Source organism: Sardina pilchardus, chromosome 6 (assembly GCF_963854185.1).
Source record: "Sardina pilchardus chromosome 6, fSarPil1.1, whole genome shotgun sequence".
NCBI lineage: Eukaryota > Metazoa > Chordata > Actinopteri > Clupeiformes > Clupeidae > Sardina > Sardina pilchardus.
The window spans coordinates 30,510,526-30,531,875 of record NC_084999.1 but is presented as its reverse complement, the minus strand read 5'-3'; the positions used below and the strand labels follow the sequence as shown (position 1 = coordinate 30,531,875).

The following is a 21,350-nucleotide window of genomic DNA, read 5'->3' as shown; positions in this document are numbered from 1 at the left end:
TTGCTTTCCTTAACCATTAACAAAAGACAACTGACATTAAATTGACCACATTTTTTTTTTTTTTTATTGAAATATTCAATGGTTTGAAAATTATATAATTGATAAATGAGGTGGTCAGCTACAGTGGAGAGAGAGAACAACAACGGTTGTCAGGGAGAAGCCTTCTGGAACAGTCCATGAAATTACCCTTCAAGGGAATAAAGAGCTCTGTTAAGTAGCCTACACTTCAAAGTATTCATATTCTCAAAGTATTCTTTAAAGTTATTCAGTGTATAGCTGAATGACAGTAACTTCTTACTTTTTCATGATATGAACAGTGCTTCCCACAACAGGCCCAGTCCGTGGTACTTTTGACACAGGCATGCTGGCTCGGTGTGCAGCCGAGAGCAAGGCTGAGATAGTGGCATTCAACCAGCCCTACTGAACCTTGTCAATCATGGGAGTGTTCGTAATGGGAGTAGGCCTTTAAAAAGAAGATTTTTACAATGAGTAGCTCTTATGATCTATGTGCTTAGTATCATCTTGTATCCAACCTTTGATCCAAATATCATTATAATCTGTTACTTCACGTAAATGTTCTTTTGGAAACACTTGCTGGATGAACCCACCAGAAATGAGATGGTATTTGCTGCCTGCTCCATCTACAGCGGGCCTTTTTCATGTAACAATTATCGACTCAGCAGCGTTGTGAGAGCTCAGTGAGACTCAAAGTCTCAACCCACCAACTCTGCTTAGTCTCCACAATTTGACAGGAATACTGTTTTGATGTTAGACGTATTCTTGTGGACTAATACACCTCCTTGCGGTTCTTGTGGAGATGGTATTTCCCATGGCTTTCCTTGTCCAGATGTTCTGAGGCTTTGATGCTGTTCCTTAAGCAACCTCCTTCCCTGTCACTCACTGGTTTTGTATGAAAAGATGTTAGATAACACGTACACACATGGTAAGAAGAAAATGTTTTTCATCTGTGAAATGTGTAACATTTTGATTCACTGTCGATTAGACTTCATTTGCCTTACAGTTCCTCCTCTCTCTCCTTGCTGTAACCTAACCCTAGTCAGCTGAGAGCCACTTGTGCTGGAGAATTTCCTCCAGGACTGGCCGTTTGGATGGGTCTTTCTTCAAGCACCAGTGAATAAGATTACGGCATTCTGTACAAGTTATATTGGACAGGAGGGCACAACAACGTCATGTTAATTCACCTGAGCTTCTTTCTGACCTCAGCTTTTGGGAGGTGTTGATCTGAATGTCTATGGACAGGTATGATTACACTCTGGAATGTTTAAACGCTCTTGCGTTGGCTCACCACTGGATAGACCCCTCCTGCAACGCAGTCGTCTGGTGACGATCTCAACGTCGTCCACAAATGGCAGCTCCCCACAGAGGAGGACATAGAGCAGCACACCCAGGGACCAGACGGTGGCCGGACGGCCCTGGTAGCTGTTATGCAGCCACCACTCGGGTGGGCTAAACGCCTCCGTGCCTGTAAACAAGAGGTCATTTGGGGTCATTTGAGACTCTATTCAAAGGTCAATCAGAATATCGCCATACCAATCGCCATACCAGCAAAGGCGTTGTAGGGGCCCTCTTTCAACAGCTCCCCACAGCCAATGTCAATGAGCTTGACCGTCACATCATCGGTGTTGACCAGGATGTTTTCTTGCTTTACGTCACGGTGTAAAACGCTGCGGTCACGGCAGTGTTTCAAAGCAAGGACCACCTGGCGGATGATGTGCTTCCCCTGGCTTTCAGTGAGCCGACCTCCCAAAGTCTCGCAGTACTCGTATAAATCCATGCAGGGCATGGGGCGCTCCAGGATGAGAATGAACATGGTGGGCAACGCAAACCATTCCACGAGCTTGAGGATGTTAGGGCACTCTGGTGGCCTGGACACTATGGTCATGAGGGCCACCTCCAGAGGGAGCTGTTCACCGGTGTCAGGCTTAGAAAGAGTTGGAGGAAATGAGGGGAGTTAGAATACAATTTTGAAGTTGTAGTTGAAATCAAGATCCAATTAAGAAATCAAGGCAGTTGGGATATGGATAATAGAGGTAACATGGATTACTTTATTGTTCATATGCCATAAGAGTGTCATTCTAGAATTCTATTCCAGGTTGGGATGATTCAGCTTCAACTAGATGGACAAAACTTTAAAATGATTACTTACCACAGTTATATAACCCATTGCATTCTCCTTGGGGATGAGCTTGATGGCAACCTACAGGGAGTAGGAAAAGTGTTCAACTTTGGCTGATTAAGAATTACTGCTAAAGACCAGGCAGTTAACAAAACTAGAATGCATTTCCCGGTGGGAAAGTGCGAAGTGTGCTTGCTCCGACGCGCCGCGAGAGCGCCCCGGCAGGATACGCGACAGCTCGCCCTCAGGTCAAAGCGCCAAAGTTTGGCCAAGACGCGAAGCTGCTTCGAGTTTGGCGACGTTGCCCTCGATTGCCGAATTCTTACACTGACCTGACGAGTTGCCTAGGTTTATCAGTGGTATGTCCCAGAGCACCTCCAATGTAAAAATGTAGATGTCATCCCAAAGACGTAAAGAGATATGAGCCAAAATGCATTTTTGCTAATTGCGGCGCCCCCTAGTGGCCAAATTACAACACATTTACTGAGGCTACTTTGGATGGTGTCCAAAATCATCCCGCCAAATATGGTCTCGATACCTCACAGCGTTTCCGAGATTTGACCTCACTTCCTGTTTGGACGCTTCACCATCGAATTTGATTGGCTGTCACGGGCGAACGCTTTGATGTATGAAAATGAAATGTACACCTCTAAGGTCTGTAGACCTTGTGTTGAATTAAGTATGAGTTGTTCACGTGTAGCTAGCATGAAACACGTAACCACTGAAGGAAGGAGGGAGCCTAAGGAACTAGGCATGTTTCTAGAACAAATACGAGTAATGTTAGGAGTATAGCTATCCTGTTATGCGGGAACATCCGCAGTTTACTCACTGTTGAATAAGTTGCAATGTGTTATAGCCTCAAATGGATGGTAAAATAAACAGGACGACTCACCTGTTCAAATGATGTAATAGGATAAAATTTGGTTTTGATATGTCAAAGCAACCATGCTGTTACTGGTTAACGTTTCTGAATATGAAATCGATTTTGGATTGGTTGCATGTGATAAAAGCTATGCCATTTCCTGTCCAGACAGCATTCATATTCAGAAATACTGTACACCGGCAACAAAGACACACACACACACACACACACAAACACACACACAAACAACTCTTTCAAACAGAGACGTCAGTCCGTTACATCTGCCTCTTGTCCACAAACTGCATGTCGCTGAGTTGACTAGCAACGAAGACTTTCACATAAACACACACACACACACACACACACACTTACACACACTTACACACACACAGACACACCACCCCTTCAAACACAAATATCTGTCTGTTACGTCTGCCTCTTGTCCACAAACTGCATGTTGCACAGTTCACCCACATCTACCCACAATTCTTTGATTTATAAATAACCCCAGCATTAAAAAACTGCAATGTGTCAAATCTTATTATACAACAATTGGGTTCTATGAAGCTGTTTCTTTGTTTCTGATTGGCCGAGAGACGTTCCATGAGTTGAAATATCCCACGATAATCCACTCTGACTTTTCACAGCTAATAATAAATCACTCCGCGATACAATGTCAAATTGTCAAGTGTAAAACGACGTCACGTTGCATCCAAGCTGAAATACAGATACTCAGAACATAGAATATGACGGAGGTGGATATTAGCTAGTTGGATGGCATGTAGGCTAAGTAAAATAGTTATGTTTCAAAGCTAAAAGCATGTCCTAACCAGACGCAATGCGAGCTAACGTTTATTAGGCTATATTCTGCATTGCTTGACAACGGGAGAGATAGAACTAACGACTGGCTTTTGGCCATAGCAACGTGCTTTTAGAACTAACGACTGGCCTTTGGCCATAGCAACCATCCATTTAGAACTAGTAACGGCAGTTTGTCCTGCAAGTAATAGAACTTTGTGGCGGAGAGAAGTTAGTTCTACAAACAAGACAGTTTTAGCGATTTACATTATAATGGGAAATTAGCGCAAAAAACAAGTGGTAGAATTGTTGTATAAAAGCAATATAGCACTTGTGATCGTGGGTTGTTGCTGGATATTTACACGGGTGTTGTTGCCTGCGCCACTCGGCCTCCGGCCTCGAGGCTACGGCCGAACAACACCCGTGGGAATATCTAGCAACAACCCACTCCCACTCGTGCTATATTGCTTAAATATGTATACTGTATGTATATACTGTATGGGCAATTCCATGCAAAACTGTCAAGTCCATAACCCCACACAGCATCATACTATGATGTGGATGATGATTTCTTAAAAGCTTACCATTTCGCTCTTCTTGTTTGTACAACATATTCGATGACATTGTTAACATAATCATTTGCATTATATAAATATAACCCCCTTTTCCACGTCTCAACATATACTGGAGTCACATTCTTAAACATAAACAGGATCCTAGGTTCTCAATTTGCTGGACTCACTGTCTACCATAAAGTTAAAGAATAGTAATAACAGAAGAAAAGGTAAGAAGATGTTGATAGCGTGATTAACTAGTGTGGTGCCTCCACTGAAGAATTTCTATACCACTGCACTGATGGAAATATGTAAATCCTCAGAAATGTCAAGTGACTACAGTTACTTCTACCTGCTTTGATATATCATTTCATAAAAACAATTTTGGCCATAATAATTATATTGCAATAATATCAATTAAAGTTTTCTTTGTAGCACAAACAACAATAGGCTACAGTTTACATTACTTCAGGGCGTAATGTCAACAACTTCGTTAACATTAAGTTTGTTTGTTCTGTACTTTGCATGACACAGCAACCATTTACTTCCTGTATCATGGTTGCGGTGTCATGCAAAGTGTGCTGTGCCATGCCGCCATCTAGTGGTTAAGTAATATTTCACACCCATTATTATGATAATAAAAGCTGCGCGGTTGAAAATTGGCACAAAGTCGTTTGGGTGATCCATGTGATAAATTGTGTTTTGCTTTCCATACTTCGTTACTTTATGAATGGTGGTGTATTATTAAGGTATCATTTTGAATGTCATTACTCTGACATTCAAGAAATAACGGCTGCCATTTTTCGTGACCCAGGGTCAATGGGGAATTGCATTGAACATGGGTCACGGATGTAATGTTTTTGTTCTCCACTAAGTTTCTCCACGTTGCGTCGATAAAATTTTGAAATTCTTGCTCTATTATGTCGGACAAAAATGTAGGTTATTATCAAAGTGAAATGGTTACTGTCATATGTCAGCAGCGTTTGTTTCAGCACATCGATCGGAATCAATTGGAGTCAATGGGGAACCGTAATACTTTTAATAGCGGCGTACAAGGAAGCTTAGTGCAGGATGACGTGACGGCGGTTTTTCAAGTGTTACTTGCCCTCACGGACTTTGTACCTTTCCTCAAACGACCCGTGTTAGTGACGCTAACGTCGCTACAGTTTCACAGCACATATTCACAGCAGAATGAACGTATTGGTCCGTCCATTCATCTTTAAAAGTTCGTTTTTTTCTAATTGTTGAGCAAGCCATTTTCTCTCATCTCCTCTCTCTCCCGCTAGGCCTATTCTCTGTTGCTGAAAGGTAAACAATCGAGTTGATTAGCTTGGCTACGGACGATGCTCTTTGATGATATTAGGCTGACAATTAGGCTGGGTCCGGACAGAACCGTCACTGTGTCCGGACCCGGACCGTGGTCCTCCATTTGGTGATGCCTAGGCTACTCTTTGGGGTGGCCTGACCAGCGATCACGCAGTCCACCACTGCAGTTTACATGGAACAGTACTGCCTAGCCTACCACACAAGTACCTGCCATACACAGCTTACTTTCTCCCTCTTTTGGTGAGCCATACCCTGACGGAGTCAATGACAATCAATCAGGAGGAGTAGTTATTGAAAATAATCACGCTGACGGTGTCAATGACAATCAATCAGGAAGAGTAGTTATTGAAAATAATCACACTTTAGACATGACCAGCCTACTTCAACTTGGCAGCAGCTAGCAACAGGGGGATTCATAGGTGCCACATAGACCATAGCTAGCATGAGTGCAAATATTTTTAGATCTTCTGAATAAGTTTACTGTACTTATTCAAACGACATCAGCACCACTGTCACTGGATATAAAGCAAACGTTGACTTTCACTCGGTGCTTCACTGACGGTAAAAAAGTGTCATAATATTATCTATGCACTGCCTGATGTAGACTAGCTTGACAGCAATTGCTAGCTCGATGAGTTGCGAAACGACATCAGCAACATGTACCTCTCGTTCCATATTAAATTTACAGTTAACATAGTTTGGCTTCTTGGACCATGCATTTAATTACCTTTCACTGCCTTCACATCTGCCAGGCTCCAAACTGTCTTTGTTACTGAGGGCTAAAGGACTGTATGGAAATGAGGTTTTGTGTTGCTTGGGTGGCGTCAGTTAAAACACCGGTTGAAGCAGTCGTTTCTTTATTTTCTCTTCAAACAGGTTCCACACAACAGTGTGGATGAACTTATACATATAGGAATGTGTGGTCTGTAAAGAACCAAATAAAATGCTATTAGTAATATGATTACCAAATAAAGTGTATCTCTATCTCTCTATGAGCACAACTTGTCTTAATTACACACGTAACATAAACAGCATTCATTCATCCCCTGAATGCTAAATCTCCGTTTAGCATGCTAATCACTTGCATTATATTAACGTAAACGACACATCCCACCTACAATACACATAACCAAACATTACTTTTACTTACTTTGTTGTCATGGACGCACACAACTTCAACTTACAGGTAGTAGACTCACTCTGTATTAGGCTGAATCCCAATACTCTATCTTACCCCTTTGTCTTACCCCTTCCCCTTGGTGTTGCGCGTTCATGTGAGATCAAGGGCCATCTCAATTCTCATTTTGATCGAGGGGGAGGGGTAAGGTTAAGGGTTAGATACCCCTTAAAACCAAGCTAGTTCGCGGGCTCACTTGAAACCAAGGGGAACGCAAAACACACGGCGAAACCGGCAACAATGGCGGCCAAAACATCGAGGGAGTCCCACAAATGTAAGTATTTTCTGTTTAAATAACATCTTGTTTTGTGCTGTATACAATCATATACATCTATATTTGCAACCATGTTCTTAATTGAAACTTTAATTTAAATCGCTAGTTTGACAGTAGCTAACAGCTATCGCTAGTTGTTTGACAGGTTGTGATTGAATTAGGTCACTCGAGTCCGTAGTTTACGCTGACTTTAAAACAGCTAGGGGAGAGTGGGGTAATGTGAGACACTGGGTAATGTGAGACACACCCTGTATCTAGGCAACAGAACACATTTGTGCCCATGTGACCATTTTGTTTTCAAGCCCTTCCCATTTCCCCTTGGCCATGAAGGAGAGAAGCTCGTTTTACTGAGGTAAGCATGTTTTTTCCCAAAAAATGTTTTTTGTGCATGTAAAAGTAAATTTTCTTGCTGTCAACTTAATCAGCTGCTGTGCCAAAACGAATTGATTCAGGTAGAAAAACGTATATCATACCTGTTGATGAACTAACAACATATACAATCACGTGATGATGCTAGCTGAAGGTTAGCCTGAATTGCTTAGAGAGGTAATTTTTTCTAAAATGTTGGAGGTGGGGTAAAATGAGACAAATGGTGTGGGGTAAAGTGATACAGTGTCTCACTTTACCCCACCATGAGGCACAAGTAAAGTTTAGTTTTAAACATATTTTAATGTAATTAATCATTATTATTTTTATTATTTATATATTATAATATATTCTAATATTTATATAATGTATTAATAATGATTAATAATACATCATTATTATTATAATTTATTACATTTGAATTCATATGTAATGTTAAATTTTTATTTCAAATGTGATGAACATTGTAGAAAAGCCATCATGCCAATGCAATACACCAGGAAGACAACCTGGGGCAAAACACCCCTCGAGGAGATGGAGAGTGCAGCTGCTGAGGTCAAGGAAGGAAATAAGTCTATCAGAGCAGCTGCAAGGGACAGACATATTGACTCCACTTAAGTGCCGTCAACTTGAATTTGAATATGCAGAGAGAAAGAATATCCCTGTCCCTGCCAATTGGTCAAAGACACAATGTGCAGGTAGCTAGGGTGCAAGAGATCACATGATTATATAGGTTAATTAAGGCCTAACTACTAAAGCAACCTAATCTTATAATAATAATGAATTGTCTACTCTAGGTGAAGATTGGTTTCGCAGCTTCCTAGCACGTCGCCATCTCTCTGTCCGAACTCCAGAGGCAACATCCCTGGGAAGGGCTACAGCCTTCAATAAAACTACAGTCAGGGAGTTCTTTGACAATCTGGCTGTAGTGATGGACAGATGACTTAATTATTTAGTTGCAAATGCTTTACGAAGGCTTTACCTGTGAGATCTTTGATTCTGATATGGTTCTTACTATGCCTCTCATCTTTAACAGGCATGCATTCCCTCCACACATGATTTATAATGTGGATAAGTCAGGTGTCTTTACAGTACAAAAGCCACAGCAGGTAAGCTACACATGGACACTAGAGGGCATATTAAAGGAACACTTCACCGTTTTTTCATATCAAACTGTGTTATTTCCCTAATTAAGACGATTTGATACATACATGTCACGTTTTCACATGGAGGTGTTTGGTCACTTCTAACTTCATCTCTGTTTGGATCCTAATGAATGCAATGGGCTAGCTAAGTGCCATCAAAGTTGTGCCGCGCGCCAGAGCCAGTGAGTGCATGCATTGAAGCGTGAGAGGTATGTATCAACTTGTCTTAATTAAGTTAATAACGTAGTTTAATATGAAGAAACGGTGAAGTGTTCCTTTAAAGTGCTAGTACATATTAAAAAACACATTAAAATCCCGTGCACAGTAAAGTGTTGGTACATGTACAATGCTATGAATCTGTGAATTGGATTAAATTAAAAAAAGATGTGGCATATGTTTCCAAAGCAGATGTGGTGAAGAAGATGCCTGATCCTAAGAGGCGTGGAGGAACCACCCATAGAGAGCAATGGTTCATCTTCGCTTGCAATCTGCAGGGCTGGAATGTAGAGTAGTAGAGAATGACTGATGCTCTAATTTAGGATCTAGTCCTGTTGAGTCCCAGGCTGTTCTGGCTCTAAGGGTCCTGTGTTCTGACCCACAGACTGTGTTCTGTTGGCTGAAATTGTTTTTTATTATTTGTATTATTATTATTATTATTATATGTGTGTGAGTGTGGGCTGTGTTCAATAATATTTTTATATTAAGACTTTTATACAGCCTACATGATGTTTTGTAGTGTATAAGTTGAATTACAGCAAGGTGATTTCTATCTCTCAATTGAATGTTAATTAAACATTTTGAATTACATTATGTTGTATTTGATTTTGTTTAGAATCACTTTCAAGTGCCTAGGAAATAAAATGCTTAATTGACCAATCCCCATGATTCTATTACTAGTCAGAATTCTAACTGTTACAACATCTGTTGTTGTTTCAGAGTGGAAAAACTAAGTGAATCAGTTTACCCCAAGCTGGTTCACTTTACCCCATTGACTTCTCTGGTCTGTCTCATTTTACCCCGAAGCTGGGGTAAAGTGAGACACAAGACCACTTTTTTAAAAAACATTATATTGTCACTGCCTTTCATCCAAAATACATTCTGATCATTACCATTGCAAGGAAACATCCTCAATTAATGGGAAATGTGTCAATTTCACCGATATATCATTTTAGCTCGCTTGGAGGGGAGCAAATGTAAAATATAGCCGCAAGCGGCGATGGCGGGCCCGAGCACCTGCGGTGCGGAGACCTGTGACATTTCGGAATCTAACAAAGCAACATGAGGCGTGTTGGTGGGCATGTGCATGAGCAACACATGGCCACCAAATTTGGTCAATTTTCCTGAATGTATGTGTCAACCACAACAGACAACGCGCTACGTGGCGCTATAGAGTCCCTTAGCCACACCCTAGGCCAGAGCTGTTTTTCACTAGCGGCAGTAATAACTCACAAGCTCATGAAATTTGATTCATTTTCGTGAATGTAAATGTCAACCCAAAACGGGTAACACGCTAGGTGGCGCTATAGAGTCCCTAAGCCACATCCTAGGCCAGAGCTCTGTCTCTGACAAGCGATGGCAATAACGCACAAGCCCACCAAGTTTGGTTCATTTTCGTGAATATATGGGTCAACCACAATAGACAATGCGGTAGGTGGCGCTATACAGTCCCTAAACCACACCCTAAGCCAGAGCTCTGTCTCTGACTAGAGATAGCAATAACACACATGCCCACCAAAATTGGTTAATTTTGGTGAATGTGCGTGTCAACCACAACAGACAATGCGCTAGGTGGCTCTATAGAATGTCTAACACTCAGTAAAGCGCCATGAGACATGTGTAATGTATTGGCGCTCTATAAGCGACATTAAATTGAAATTGAAATTGAAAATAGAGTCCCTAAGCCACACCCTAGGCCAGAGCTCTGTCTCCGACTAATGGTAGCAAAAACAATTTTGTCTGTGAAATTTCTAAAGTACGCCTTCTGCCACGAAGATAAGTTGTAGGGTTTTAAATGTTCAAAAAAAGAGTAAAAGGTACGCAGACTTTCTCATACTTAATTTACTTTATTTGATTTGAAATTTGATACAACCTAAGCCGAATACTGAACCAGCAAGTATCATTAGGTTAACTGAATGGGGCATAGAAAATGAGTGTTTGCTGCTGCTTTGCCATATCAAGTTTCCTTGTTCTTTATCTTACTGACAGCACTCGATGATGTTGAACAGCATGGATCGATTCACACTATATTTCAGGGGTGTGATTGGCAAAGGACAAAAAAGAGGAAAATATACCCAGCACCCCCAGGAGAAAGTTTTTAAAAATTACCCCTTAAATGATAACATCAGATGACTTTTATGAGAACTATTGATAAATTGTGATACATTTATTTCAAACATTAGAACATATATCGAGGGCTGAGAACCAAAGGGGCGGTTGCATAAGTGACATTTTGGTAAAAATTGAGTTATCACCTGAAAGCTCTTGATGAGCTCTTTTTAGCTTACAAAATTATAGAAGTAAAATATTTATAAATATAAAGTTATTGAACAAAAACCAAAGGTCTTTAACTGTAAACATAAGCAGTTAGATTTGTTTTGGCGCTCTTGTAAAGTTGGTGAAATGTCACTTACGCCCCTGTGGTTCTCAGCCCTCGATATATATATAGATATATATAGACTATATTGTAATAAGTCTATAACTAATTTATAGCAAAGTAGCCTAGGCCTACTCAAGGCTAAACCAGATATGGCTGAAATATGTAGGCTATCATGATCATTTTGCCAACAATGATGTAGAACCATGGATTTTCTCAGTTCATGACATGTTTTGTTTTCACTTAAACCAACATAAAGTTATAATTTTGACTACATGTTTGACTATAGGCCTACTGATAACATATAGCCTGCCCCCTTACAGTCCTCTAGCTCTAGTCCTGTACAATAATATATAATAGTGAATAGGCCTATTGATGATGCTGTTTGAAGAGGTTGCTTGATGATATTTAAGTTCCAAAGAAAATCAAATTGCACCACTTTCTCTCCTTCCAAAGTAACATGTCCTATCCTCCTAAAAATAAATGTCTGGCCCTACTGTTATAGGCTACATCACTTGTTCAAGTGCACACACTAAATGGAGAGCTAGGATTAAAATTCAGATTGTACCTTTAAATAGGCGACTTTTTCATCTATCAGCACAATGCTACAGGCCATTTCCACTAAAGAAAAAATCAGCTCAATATTATGTGCAAGACATGTTTACCAAGCATGCCAACGTGTTAATCTGTTAGCACTATCGTCATACGTTTTCTCATAGTGAGATGGCTATCCCGAAATATGTTTTGAATGACATGGGGCGCACGGAGATGAAAGGCTGGAAAAACGCGAAATGACTAGGTGTTAACTAAACGATTTACTGTAGTTTACCTAAGGTAGACAGGCTTTGTGGCTAAAACGATGAAAACCAGTCGGCTAGTCTGTCTCAGCTAACTTCAGGCACTGTAGACTAGTTTACACGCGCAGAAATTAAAAGTCGCCATCACGAGATTGTTGTCATTATCGGAAAATCCGGACACGTCAAACTGGATGCGAACGAGTGGAAAAGCCAACAACACTATTGGCCTCACAAGAGAGTTGATGGGCAAAATGCTACGTCTTTTAAATAAATAATTTGAGCTTTACCGTTTCATGCCTAACGACAGCAAATTTCGAGGTAGCCCATCATAGCCCAGGTTATTAATGCATAGGATAGCCTAATTAAACTAGGCTGTAAGTGATGGCAGATCAGAAAGAAAAAAAAAACGTTTTGAAGTCTACCCAGAGCATGTTTGCAAACGTATGCAAAGGGATAAACTATGTTCATACCATCTTAAATCCTTTCAAAAACTAGGACTAGGCAGTCTGCCTATGCTGTTTGCATGGGTATGGTAGAGTTGCAGGAATAAATCGTTTGTTATATCGTTGCTTCTAGCCTCGTATGGTTTCACGCAGGGATCCCACACACATTGCACGACTGCTCATATGAATCCGTGGCACCAAACTAACGTATTTCCAGATAGGGGAAACGTTTAGATTATTTTGAATAGATAGATGGTTCACTCAATGTAAAGGCAATTGATCGCCACAACTGAATAACAATAACCTGCCCTGCTAACACTGGAGGGGAAAGTTCTTACGTATACTGTACCTTCCTTGAAAGCTAGCCAGCTAGCTGACGGCCAGTTCTAGCTGTTCTGTCATCTTCTCTCCTGCTTTCTAGATGTCCATGGAGAAACATCCTCAGATATCCAGTAAACGTCATGCTGTCTTTCAGAGTTTAATCCAAGTTTGATGTAAACGTAGTCAAGATGTAAACTGTAGCCTATGCCGAATTTAGAAAAACATAGTGGGCTAATTAGCTGATGAATCCTGCTAAGGTTCAAACGCCAGTTCAGGATAAGCGACCAGTATTTACAATGTAGGGACACAGATATGCTAGTTATAAATAGAGTAATCATTCCTTTAGTTACGCAGAATAAGTTCGTTGTTGTTTCAATTCAAACTCATTAATGGTAACGTCCTCCACTGATAGAGGCATAGCTATGTGGTTAGCTAGTCTATGTGAGCCACATTTCAGCAATGGATAACGTCATACTGCAAATTGTAAAACATGTTTACAAAATAACAGATCGGAGAGAGATGATACGTCGCATTGCTATAACTGTCACACTATTAAAGTAATACATTTTCAGTCACATTGTCAAAAGTTAAGAGGATAGGCTACCTACACTGTAACAACGTGACAATTACTAGCTTATTCCGCTTCACTCACGGTTTATTTAACAGCACCAAAACTGGTAGTCACAAATTTTGTCATGCTTATTTGAGTTAAGAGAACTGATGGGAATGTTCTTTTATTTGTTATTCAAGCAATGTATGTCTCGTGACGAACTCACCATGAATACACTTCACCGATGGCCTCGCTCCAGGTTATAAGGTTCTCTCTGTCCGACGCTCGCTGGATGTGTTATATACACGAGTGTTACAAACAGAGACAGTGTAGAGTTCCCTCTGGTGGACAAACTACAACGCCAACACTAATGACATGCACTATGCAACACCAACACTCATGGCTTGCATGAAGGGTGTTTCATCCGTTTTTACTTTATTTTCAAAATATTAATTTATCAGCCATTATAAATGTCACTACCAATAGATTGGAAAATGCCTAATATCAGCCGATAATATCAGCCAGAGGATAAATATTTTAGATTTTAGGTAAAACTACATGTCAACCGCAATCCTTAATGCGCTATTGAGTGACAAACAACACCAAACTCAAAATGTGTATATGACTGACACTACAAACACACTAACTACTACTCCATTAAATTTCATCCAAATTAGTCACTGTTTTCTGCCTATAACACCAACTTATTGTTCCTTTTATAAGACACCTAGGTTCAAACCTTCGCCATTTCAATATACTTTTGAAATTCAAAAATCTGGTCGCAATTCCTCTTGGGCAACCCCTCAAGATCATTTTACTGCTGAAATGACATGATTTCAATAAACCGTCTAGGAGAAGTATTTCAAAATACATGATGTGCAAAAATCAGAAAATCTCACATAATTCAAATTCTTTTAATATTTACTATATAGTTTCAATGTAAAACTTGTTTAGAATAATACAACACACATGTCCACCAAATTCGGTTCATTTCCGTGAATGTATGCGTCAACCACAGTAAACGGCGCGCTAGGTGGCGCTATACAGTCCCTGAGCCACACCCTAGGCCAAACCTTTGTCTCTAAGTACAGTTAACAATTCCACTTCTAGATGCCAAATTACAAGAGTTTTAGTGCATGTCAAGTTGGTGAAAAAGGGCGAAAAAGTTAAGAGTAAGAGGAATAGAAGTATAATAATAATAATAATAATAATAATCTGAGCAAAAACAATAGGGCCTTGCACCTACGGTGCAGCCACTTTCAGTGGCCGCACCTCGGTGCTCGGGCCCTAATAAAAATGTCTCACTTTACCCCACTCTCCCCTACAGGGTATTTTAGGCCTAAAACCCCCCTTGCTGTTCTACAATTACTATAAACTTCGTTGTGTACACAATGATGTTACATATGGGCACTGCACCGAACACGGTTATCTAACGTTATCTAGAGCTAACGTTAATGCTGGTGATATCGATATGCACCTAGCCTAGTGTTTTCTGGTGGCTGTTACTTTATTTTCGGCTTAAATAATTGATAAAAAAAATTACGACAGTCTTGTTTTGTGCTCTATACAGTCGTATACATCTATGTATAGCCATGTTCTTAACTGAAACTTTTTTAAAAATCGCTAGTTCATCTGGTAACCTAAACACAAACAGCCCCGCATTCCTCGGACTAGATAAGCATGTCTACGGTTAACAGCCGCGAATTCATATCATATCTTGATATCAGTGAATGACACTACTTGCTTTTGGACACAACGACACATGTTTTACATGTATTGTTCTGTATTATACAGGGACACCGGAGGAAACCATGATTCATTTTCGGGCAGAACATGGCCATACGTTTTTGAGGTCCAAATATGCTGCTAAGCAACAAGTGAGTTATACATTTCAAAACGTTGATGCCCTTCTTGTATCAACTATTTTCTGAATGTTTCTTAAATGTTAACTTGACATTAAACCACACTCCCAGGTACCTAATAACACTGACTTGCTTTAAAGACTGGTTATATAGCTTTTATTCTAGTGTGGGATTTACCTTTTTCTTTGAAAAACAAATTAATTGAGTCTTCTCCACAGACAAATGAAAACCCCACTCACATGCCCATTTTTTTACCTTTTTATGGCAGCTTGTAATGCAATTAATTATTGTATTAGCATTATTGTAATCGTGTGTAATTCATTCCTGTTCATTGTTGTTGGTTATTATCCAGGACACTGGTAAAAGAAATGAGGTTGGATGGAAGAGCTAGATCTTCTAAATCCAAGGCAATAAATGCATATAGTATATGTAGGCATTATTTAGTTTTGTGTGTTGTGTGCCCTTCCAGGAACTGCCAACACCCAAAACTGGGCCAGGTCCTACAGACGGGGGGGAAGTGACCGCTGTGTTGTTGGGTGCCAGGCCTTCACTCGACCCTCCTGTTGTGGCATCTTTTTCTGCGGATCCCACGTCAATCCTCATGGTATGTAATGAGTGTATTGAGTGGTCTGGATTTTTTTTAGTAGCATAATGTGAACATGTTCTTATTGCAATGAGCAGTCTCTCTTACTGTCTCTCATACACACACACACACAGTCATGGCTAAAAGTTTTGCCACCCCTTATTGGTTGGTTTCTGAGCAAAACTCACACACCTTTGAAGGTTTTGATGTGTGTTGAATTTGGGGAAATCAATCGATGTGTTAGTTGCGTTGAGCTATTGAAAATAGCCTGGCTTAATTATTTAATAAACAAAACCCTTCAAAAGTGTAAGTGTAAGAGTTTTGCTCAAAAAACAACTAATCCTAAGGGGTGTCAACACAGCCATGACTGTGTGTTTGTGTATAAATATCACACACACAGTCTACATGTGACACAACCAAAAACATCACATTAATCAACATTCATCTTGTTCCATTAGGAAATTGTTGAGCACTCATCCCCACCCTGCACCTCTGCAACCAGCCCTTCAGCACCCTGCACCTCTGCAGCCATGAAAAAAATCAACACCATCCTGGATTTCCTCACTGAGGAGTCCAACAAGGAGCATAAGCGGAACTTTGCTATTCGCATAGTTACTTTGATTTTACAGTTCAATTCCTTTTGTACAGTATGTACAGTTCCGTGCCTTTTGTTATACTGTACATGTGACATTTAAGTCAAGTTCTTGTGGTAATGATTCTGTTGCATATAGATTGTTTTTTTTATGTGTTTGCCCATTATGTTAATTGTATTGGGCAATAAAGAGAGAATTTGGTTAAAAGACAGTGTTTCTGAACATCAATGACATTCAAAACAGTGAAGACTGAAACAGATACAGAACACTATGCACTGTCACTGTGTATAAAACTATTTATTGTGTGAACAGACCTAAGTATATACAGATAACATCTAAAGAAATATAACAATACACACTATACGCTCATGATGCTTGAACATTTTCTGAAACTTGATGGCACAGTATCTTCTAGCTGGAGCACCAGTCTGGAAAAGAGAACCATTACACACCATTAATGGACTGAGTTGGGACATAAATGCCTATTCAAACTACTTAAAACATTTTTTCTACCCCACAAAGCACATAGTGGCTACAGTTAACAATATGATCCCTCTGCACAAGATCATAGTGACTAGCAGTGGTGTAATCTGTGTGATACCATCACCATAATAAGTATCTTATACCTACTTAAAATGGGCAAGGATACGTATTAACATTTTGGGTTGATCACAGCATACCCACTACACCTAACTACTACTTCACAGTATACCCACTACAGCTAACTAGACTACCACATCACTGACTATGCTATGGTGCATCGATATCGAGTGCCATTAACGTCAGATAGGCTAACGTTAGATAACCGTGTTCGCTGCAGTGCATCATTGTGTTCAACGAAGTTTACAGTTATTTTAGAACAGCAAGAGGTGTTTCAGGCCTACAATATCCTGTAGCTGTTTTGAAAATCAGGGGAAACTACGGACGCGAGTGCCTTATTGCTTAATTCAATCACAGTTGTGCAATAATGTTAACGTTACATCTTGGATAGCCTACGGCACAGAACACGGTTACAGTGCTTTACGAGTTGCATAAATCCTTAACATACAGCCAACCTTCATTATAGTCCAGGTGATATGTGCCAAATTTGAGGTGAATCGTTCACTTTTTTTTTTTTTTTAAGTAAATCTTGTGTTCGAGACATTCTATTCAAGCTAAGTTGTTAATGGTCATATTGAATATTATTCTATTCTTTACAGTCACTGTTTGGTCAGGGTTAATGAACAAAAGGATTCCCAGCTAACAATTTCTGGTTAGGAGAACGTTTTTAGAACGTTTTTTTCCTGGTTAGGAAAACGTTGCCTGAAAGTTGCGAAAGTTGCCACAAGGTTCCCCAGGAAAGTTTTCTTGACGAAAATACTACGTTTTTTTCTGGTTGTTTATTTTGGTTAGCAGAACGTTCTCCTACCCTTTAGGGAACTTTACAATATTTGGTTGCATTAACGTTCCCCTAACCTCCCAGCAACAAAGTGTAAAGGGGGAAAAAAAATGTAGAATTATCGTGACAGCCAGGCATGGCTCGCTGCACACTCGCCTGCTGCGACGACAGCCTATCTGTGACCTGGGAGAGCGAACATCTCTGATGACTAAGGCAATGACTATATATAACATGTATATTTTTTCACTTACCATTAGCTGCTTGCTGAACTGCGATGAATACGGCCCGATAACATGAATATGTGTCAGCTAAGTATTTAAATGCCGTTAGGTCTAATACTTTCTTGTCTACGGTGTCTTTTCCTATAATAAACGATTAGTCAGATCAAAACATAAGCAGAGCAGGCGCTAGCCTAACACACTGTTTCAACATTCAAAACTGGCTGTTTTTATTGCATCGTATGCCATTAAAAGTCCTCGGTTCAGAATTATTATGGATTTTGGTTTATTTTGTTTTAAATTGGGACTGGGAATTGTGGGATAGGCTGAGTGAACAGCACAGTAACATAGGCTATAACTTGGACTACGTGTTAATATAAAACAATTCTCCCCCGGGAACATTGTGCTGTTTAAGATGCAGTCTCAACGTTTGAGAAAGAATTCATTGGAGTCCTCATCATCATATTTTCATAACAAATAAAGCTTTAAAAACATGAATGCATTTCAGGTGCCACTCTAATCGATTATGGATTAATCCAAAACTATTCGTCAGATTAGTTAGCATGAAATCGTTGTGTGCCTGCCTGGGACTATGGCTAGCTAGCTCTTCCACCCGGTTTACCCTGTACAGTGTTTTTTAAAAGCCTGTTGGACTTAATGGAACAAGTGCATGGAGATGTGAAGAATGTGATCGATACCATACAGCCAGCCTACGTGAGTAACTTTATCTCTGTGTTATCCAAATGTCTTAAAGTTAGCGAGGTTGAGTCTGCTAAAACACCAACACCCCACTCACGGACCCGAGATGGAAGTTTCTCAACCTAGCTTCGCTGGCCCCTTTAGCTGACGGGCTGGCTGGTCGGCCGAATATCAATCCAACAGAGGGGGGAAGAATAGAATAGGGCTATATGTCGATTTTGCAACAAATTATTCCGACTTTGCAGTGTGGCTGCTGGCCGTGTTCAATTGGAAACTCATAGAAACTCTGGGGCGATTTTCATCAATCAACCCCACGCACATAAGCAGAGAATACCGATATGGTTATACAAATAAGATACCTAAAAACAACTAAGTAGCAACGTTGTGTGAAAAGAGAAATGCAACCAGAATATAACGTTTTTTTCTTTAGTTGTAATAACGTTCGGGAAACTTTGATAACCTGGAGCTAACGTTCTCTCCAGGGTATTAGAAGGTTACTGATAAACTAACCACAGGAGAACCAGCGGCTAACGTTATTTGCTTGCTGGGATTCAACCAGAATATAACGTTTTTTTCTTTAGTTGTAAAAACGTTAGGGGAACGTTATTTGTTTTGACAACCTGGAGATAACGTTCTCTAAACGTTATTAGTAGGTTGCTGAAAAACGAACCATAGGGGAACCAAAAGCTAACGTTAGTGAAAGTTAGCAGAACGTTAATTGTTTGCTGGGTTATGTTTTAGAACTAACATGCAACATACATGATATTATAGTCTAGCCGAGATTCTCAGATAGACCTACTGTAATTTCCTGTGACATCACTGAATTCACCATTAACTATTCACCTGAACAGTTTATGATGTTGTATATGGTATCATAGTAATCCTTGACCATCAAAACATAGGGGTAGACATCACCTTTTCTGTGTTACCATGTTTGGTTCAGGAGATATGAGGCAAAATACATAATTCGTTAATGGCGGAAAGTAAAATGGCACTTGCAGCAAGCACACTAATAAAACCAGAACAGAAATGGGAAAGTAGTACAGAGGTGAAGAATCTCACTTGTAATCCGTCAGAATTTCTGGTTCCTTCACAAACGCATCCACACCCTCCTTTACCAAGCAGGTCTCCCATTGTGTACTTGCGGATAAAGGATGCTGCAAGCAAAAATTAGCACATACAGAACTGTGAGTCAAAGTAATTCCAAGAGATGAGGGATGCACGCAGAGTTGTGTTTCTGCCATGGAGGTATTATATATAACTGGAGAGCGTGACTAAGTCCCGCCCTCCATACAAATGAATGGCCGATGCTAGGCTAGTAAATCCGGCCAATTTTCGTCAACGCCATATTGAACACTGGAGCTCCGATCCAGCGCCAGTCGGCTCTGACCATGCGCAAAGATCCAAAGCTGGAAATGACGCATGGACCTACATTGATCTTTATTGGACATTCTGTAAAAAGAGAGTCATCCTCCAATTCAGAGGGTGGCGATAATGCACATACCTTGCTTGCAGCGTAACAACAAGCAGAAAAAGTTGCTCGGGAACGCACACCTGAGTCCAGTGGAGTGTCGCACGGAGTAATGATTGGCTGTAGGTACCCGTTCACCAACATGTACGCGCATGAGAGCTCGTGCCCAACACGGATTTTCGTGCACGGAGCTGGTTCTAAATGCTCCATGAGGCGCCATAATTGAAAATGGCGCTTGCTAACTTGCCGAAGCTAATCAACACAGCCTTGACCCCCTGGTTTCTGCAGTGATTTCAGGAAACGTTGAATAAGCGGTGATTTTTTACAACATTTGTTAACCTTAATCATTGGGTGGCTTGTTGGTCCTCCTCGGCCTCTTTGTAGTGCGGGGCTCAGCACGTGTCCTTTTCAGCACTGATGGGTCCACCGCACCGAGGTTCTCCCTAGAGGTCTCCTGGGCTGACCCCACATTGCTGTAGTCCCTCTTTCTCTTGCTTTTGTCAGGGACTGCAGCTGGTGGAGCCATGTTGCCCTGGGTTTGCTGCTGCCTGCAAGTTCTCTCTGGCCTCATGGGTCCACGCTGGGTGGACTGAGAGGTGGAGGCTGCAGCAGTGGGCTCCGAGGAGTTGCCTGAAGTGGAAGGAAGGACATCTGTCCTATTGGGGCCTCTTCCCACCACTTCCTTAGCTGAAAACAACAAGTGTGGCTGAGAATTGCAGTATTTCAGAATTTCCTAAATTGAAATATTCCTCATCACAGCAGAGATTATATGCACAATCATTCTAAAACAGCCTATTTCAATTCCATTCTTTGGAAAACATCTTTACAAATTGAATGTATTAACAAATAAAGCTTCAATCTACATTTGTATACGCCTATATATAAATACTTGAACAACAGCTTCCCAGCTAACAATATCTGGTTAGGAGAACGTTTTTAGAACGTTTTCTTCCTGGTTAGGAAAACGTTGCCTGAAAGTTGCGAAAGTTGCCACAAGGTTCCCCAGGAAAGTTTTCTTGACGAAAATACTACGTTTTTTTCTGGTTGTTTATTTTGGTTAGCAGAACGTTCTCATACCCTTTAGGGAACTTTACTATATTTGGTTGCATTAACGTTCCCCTAACCTCCCAGCAACAAAGTGTAAAGGGGGAAAAAATATGTAGAATTACCGTGACTTCCTTGCATTGCTCGCTGCACACTCGC

General features: G+C 40.5%; 1 protein-coding gene and 1 long non-coding RNA gene across 2 annotated transcripts; one reads left to right on the top strand and one right to left on the bottom strand.

The window, feature by feature from the left end:
• Positions 1 to 787: 787 nt before the first annotated feature.
• Positions 788 to 20,673, bottom strand: LOC134083452 (serine/threonine-protein kinase pim-2-like). Its single transcript, XM_062539777.1, has 6 exons — positions 20,580 to 20,673; positions 19,739 to 19,833; positions 2,168 to 2,218; positions 1,564 to 1,942; positions 1,307 to 1,483; positions 788 to 900 (listed from the first exon to the last, which is right to left on the bottom strand). The coding sequence occupies exons 1-6, from the start codon at positions 20,671 to 20,673 to the stop codon at positions 788 to 790; spliced, it is 909 nt and encodes a 302-aa protein (XP_062395761.1).
• LOC134083191 (uncharacterized) lies at positions 7,436 to 8,835 on the top strand. The gene is made up of 3 exons (XR_009939720.1): positions 7,436 to 7,480; positions 8,531 to 8,603; positions 8,785 to 8,835. It is a non-coding gene; the product is annotated as an uncharacterized LOC134083191 (long non-coding RNA).
• Positions 20,674 to 21,350: the final 677 nt, after the last annotated feature.

Excerpts from the sequence above, each read along its gene's own strand:
- LOC134083452 (XM_062539777.1), bottom strand. The coding sequence starts at position 20,673 with ATGGCTCCACCAGCTGCAGTCCCTGACAAAAGCAAGAGAAAGAGGGAC. Across the intron at positions 1,943-2,167 it reads CAATGGGTTATATAACTGTG|CCTGACACCGGTGAACAGCT; the intron begins GTAAGTAATCAT and ends ACTCTTTCTAAG. Across the intron at positions 901-1,306 it reads CAGGAGGGGTCTATCCAGTG|TGAGTGACAGGGAAGGAGGT; the intron begins GTGAGCCAACGC and ends ATACAAAACCAG.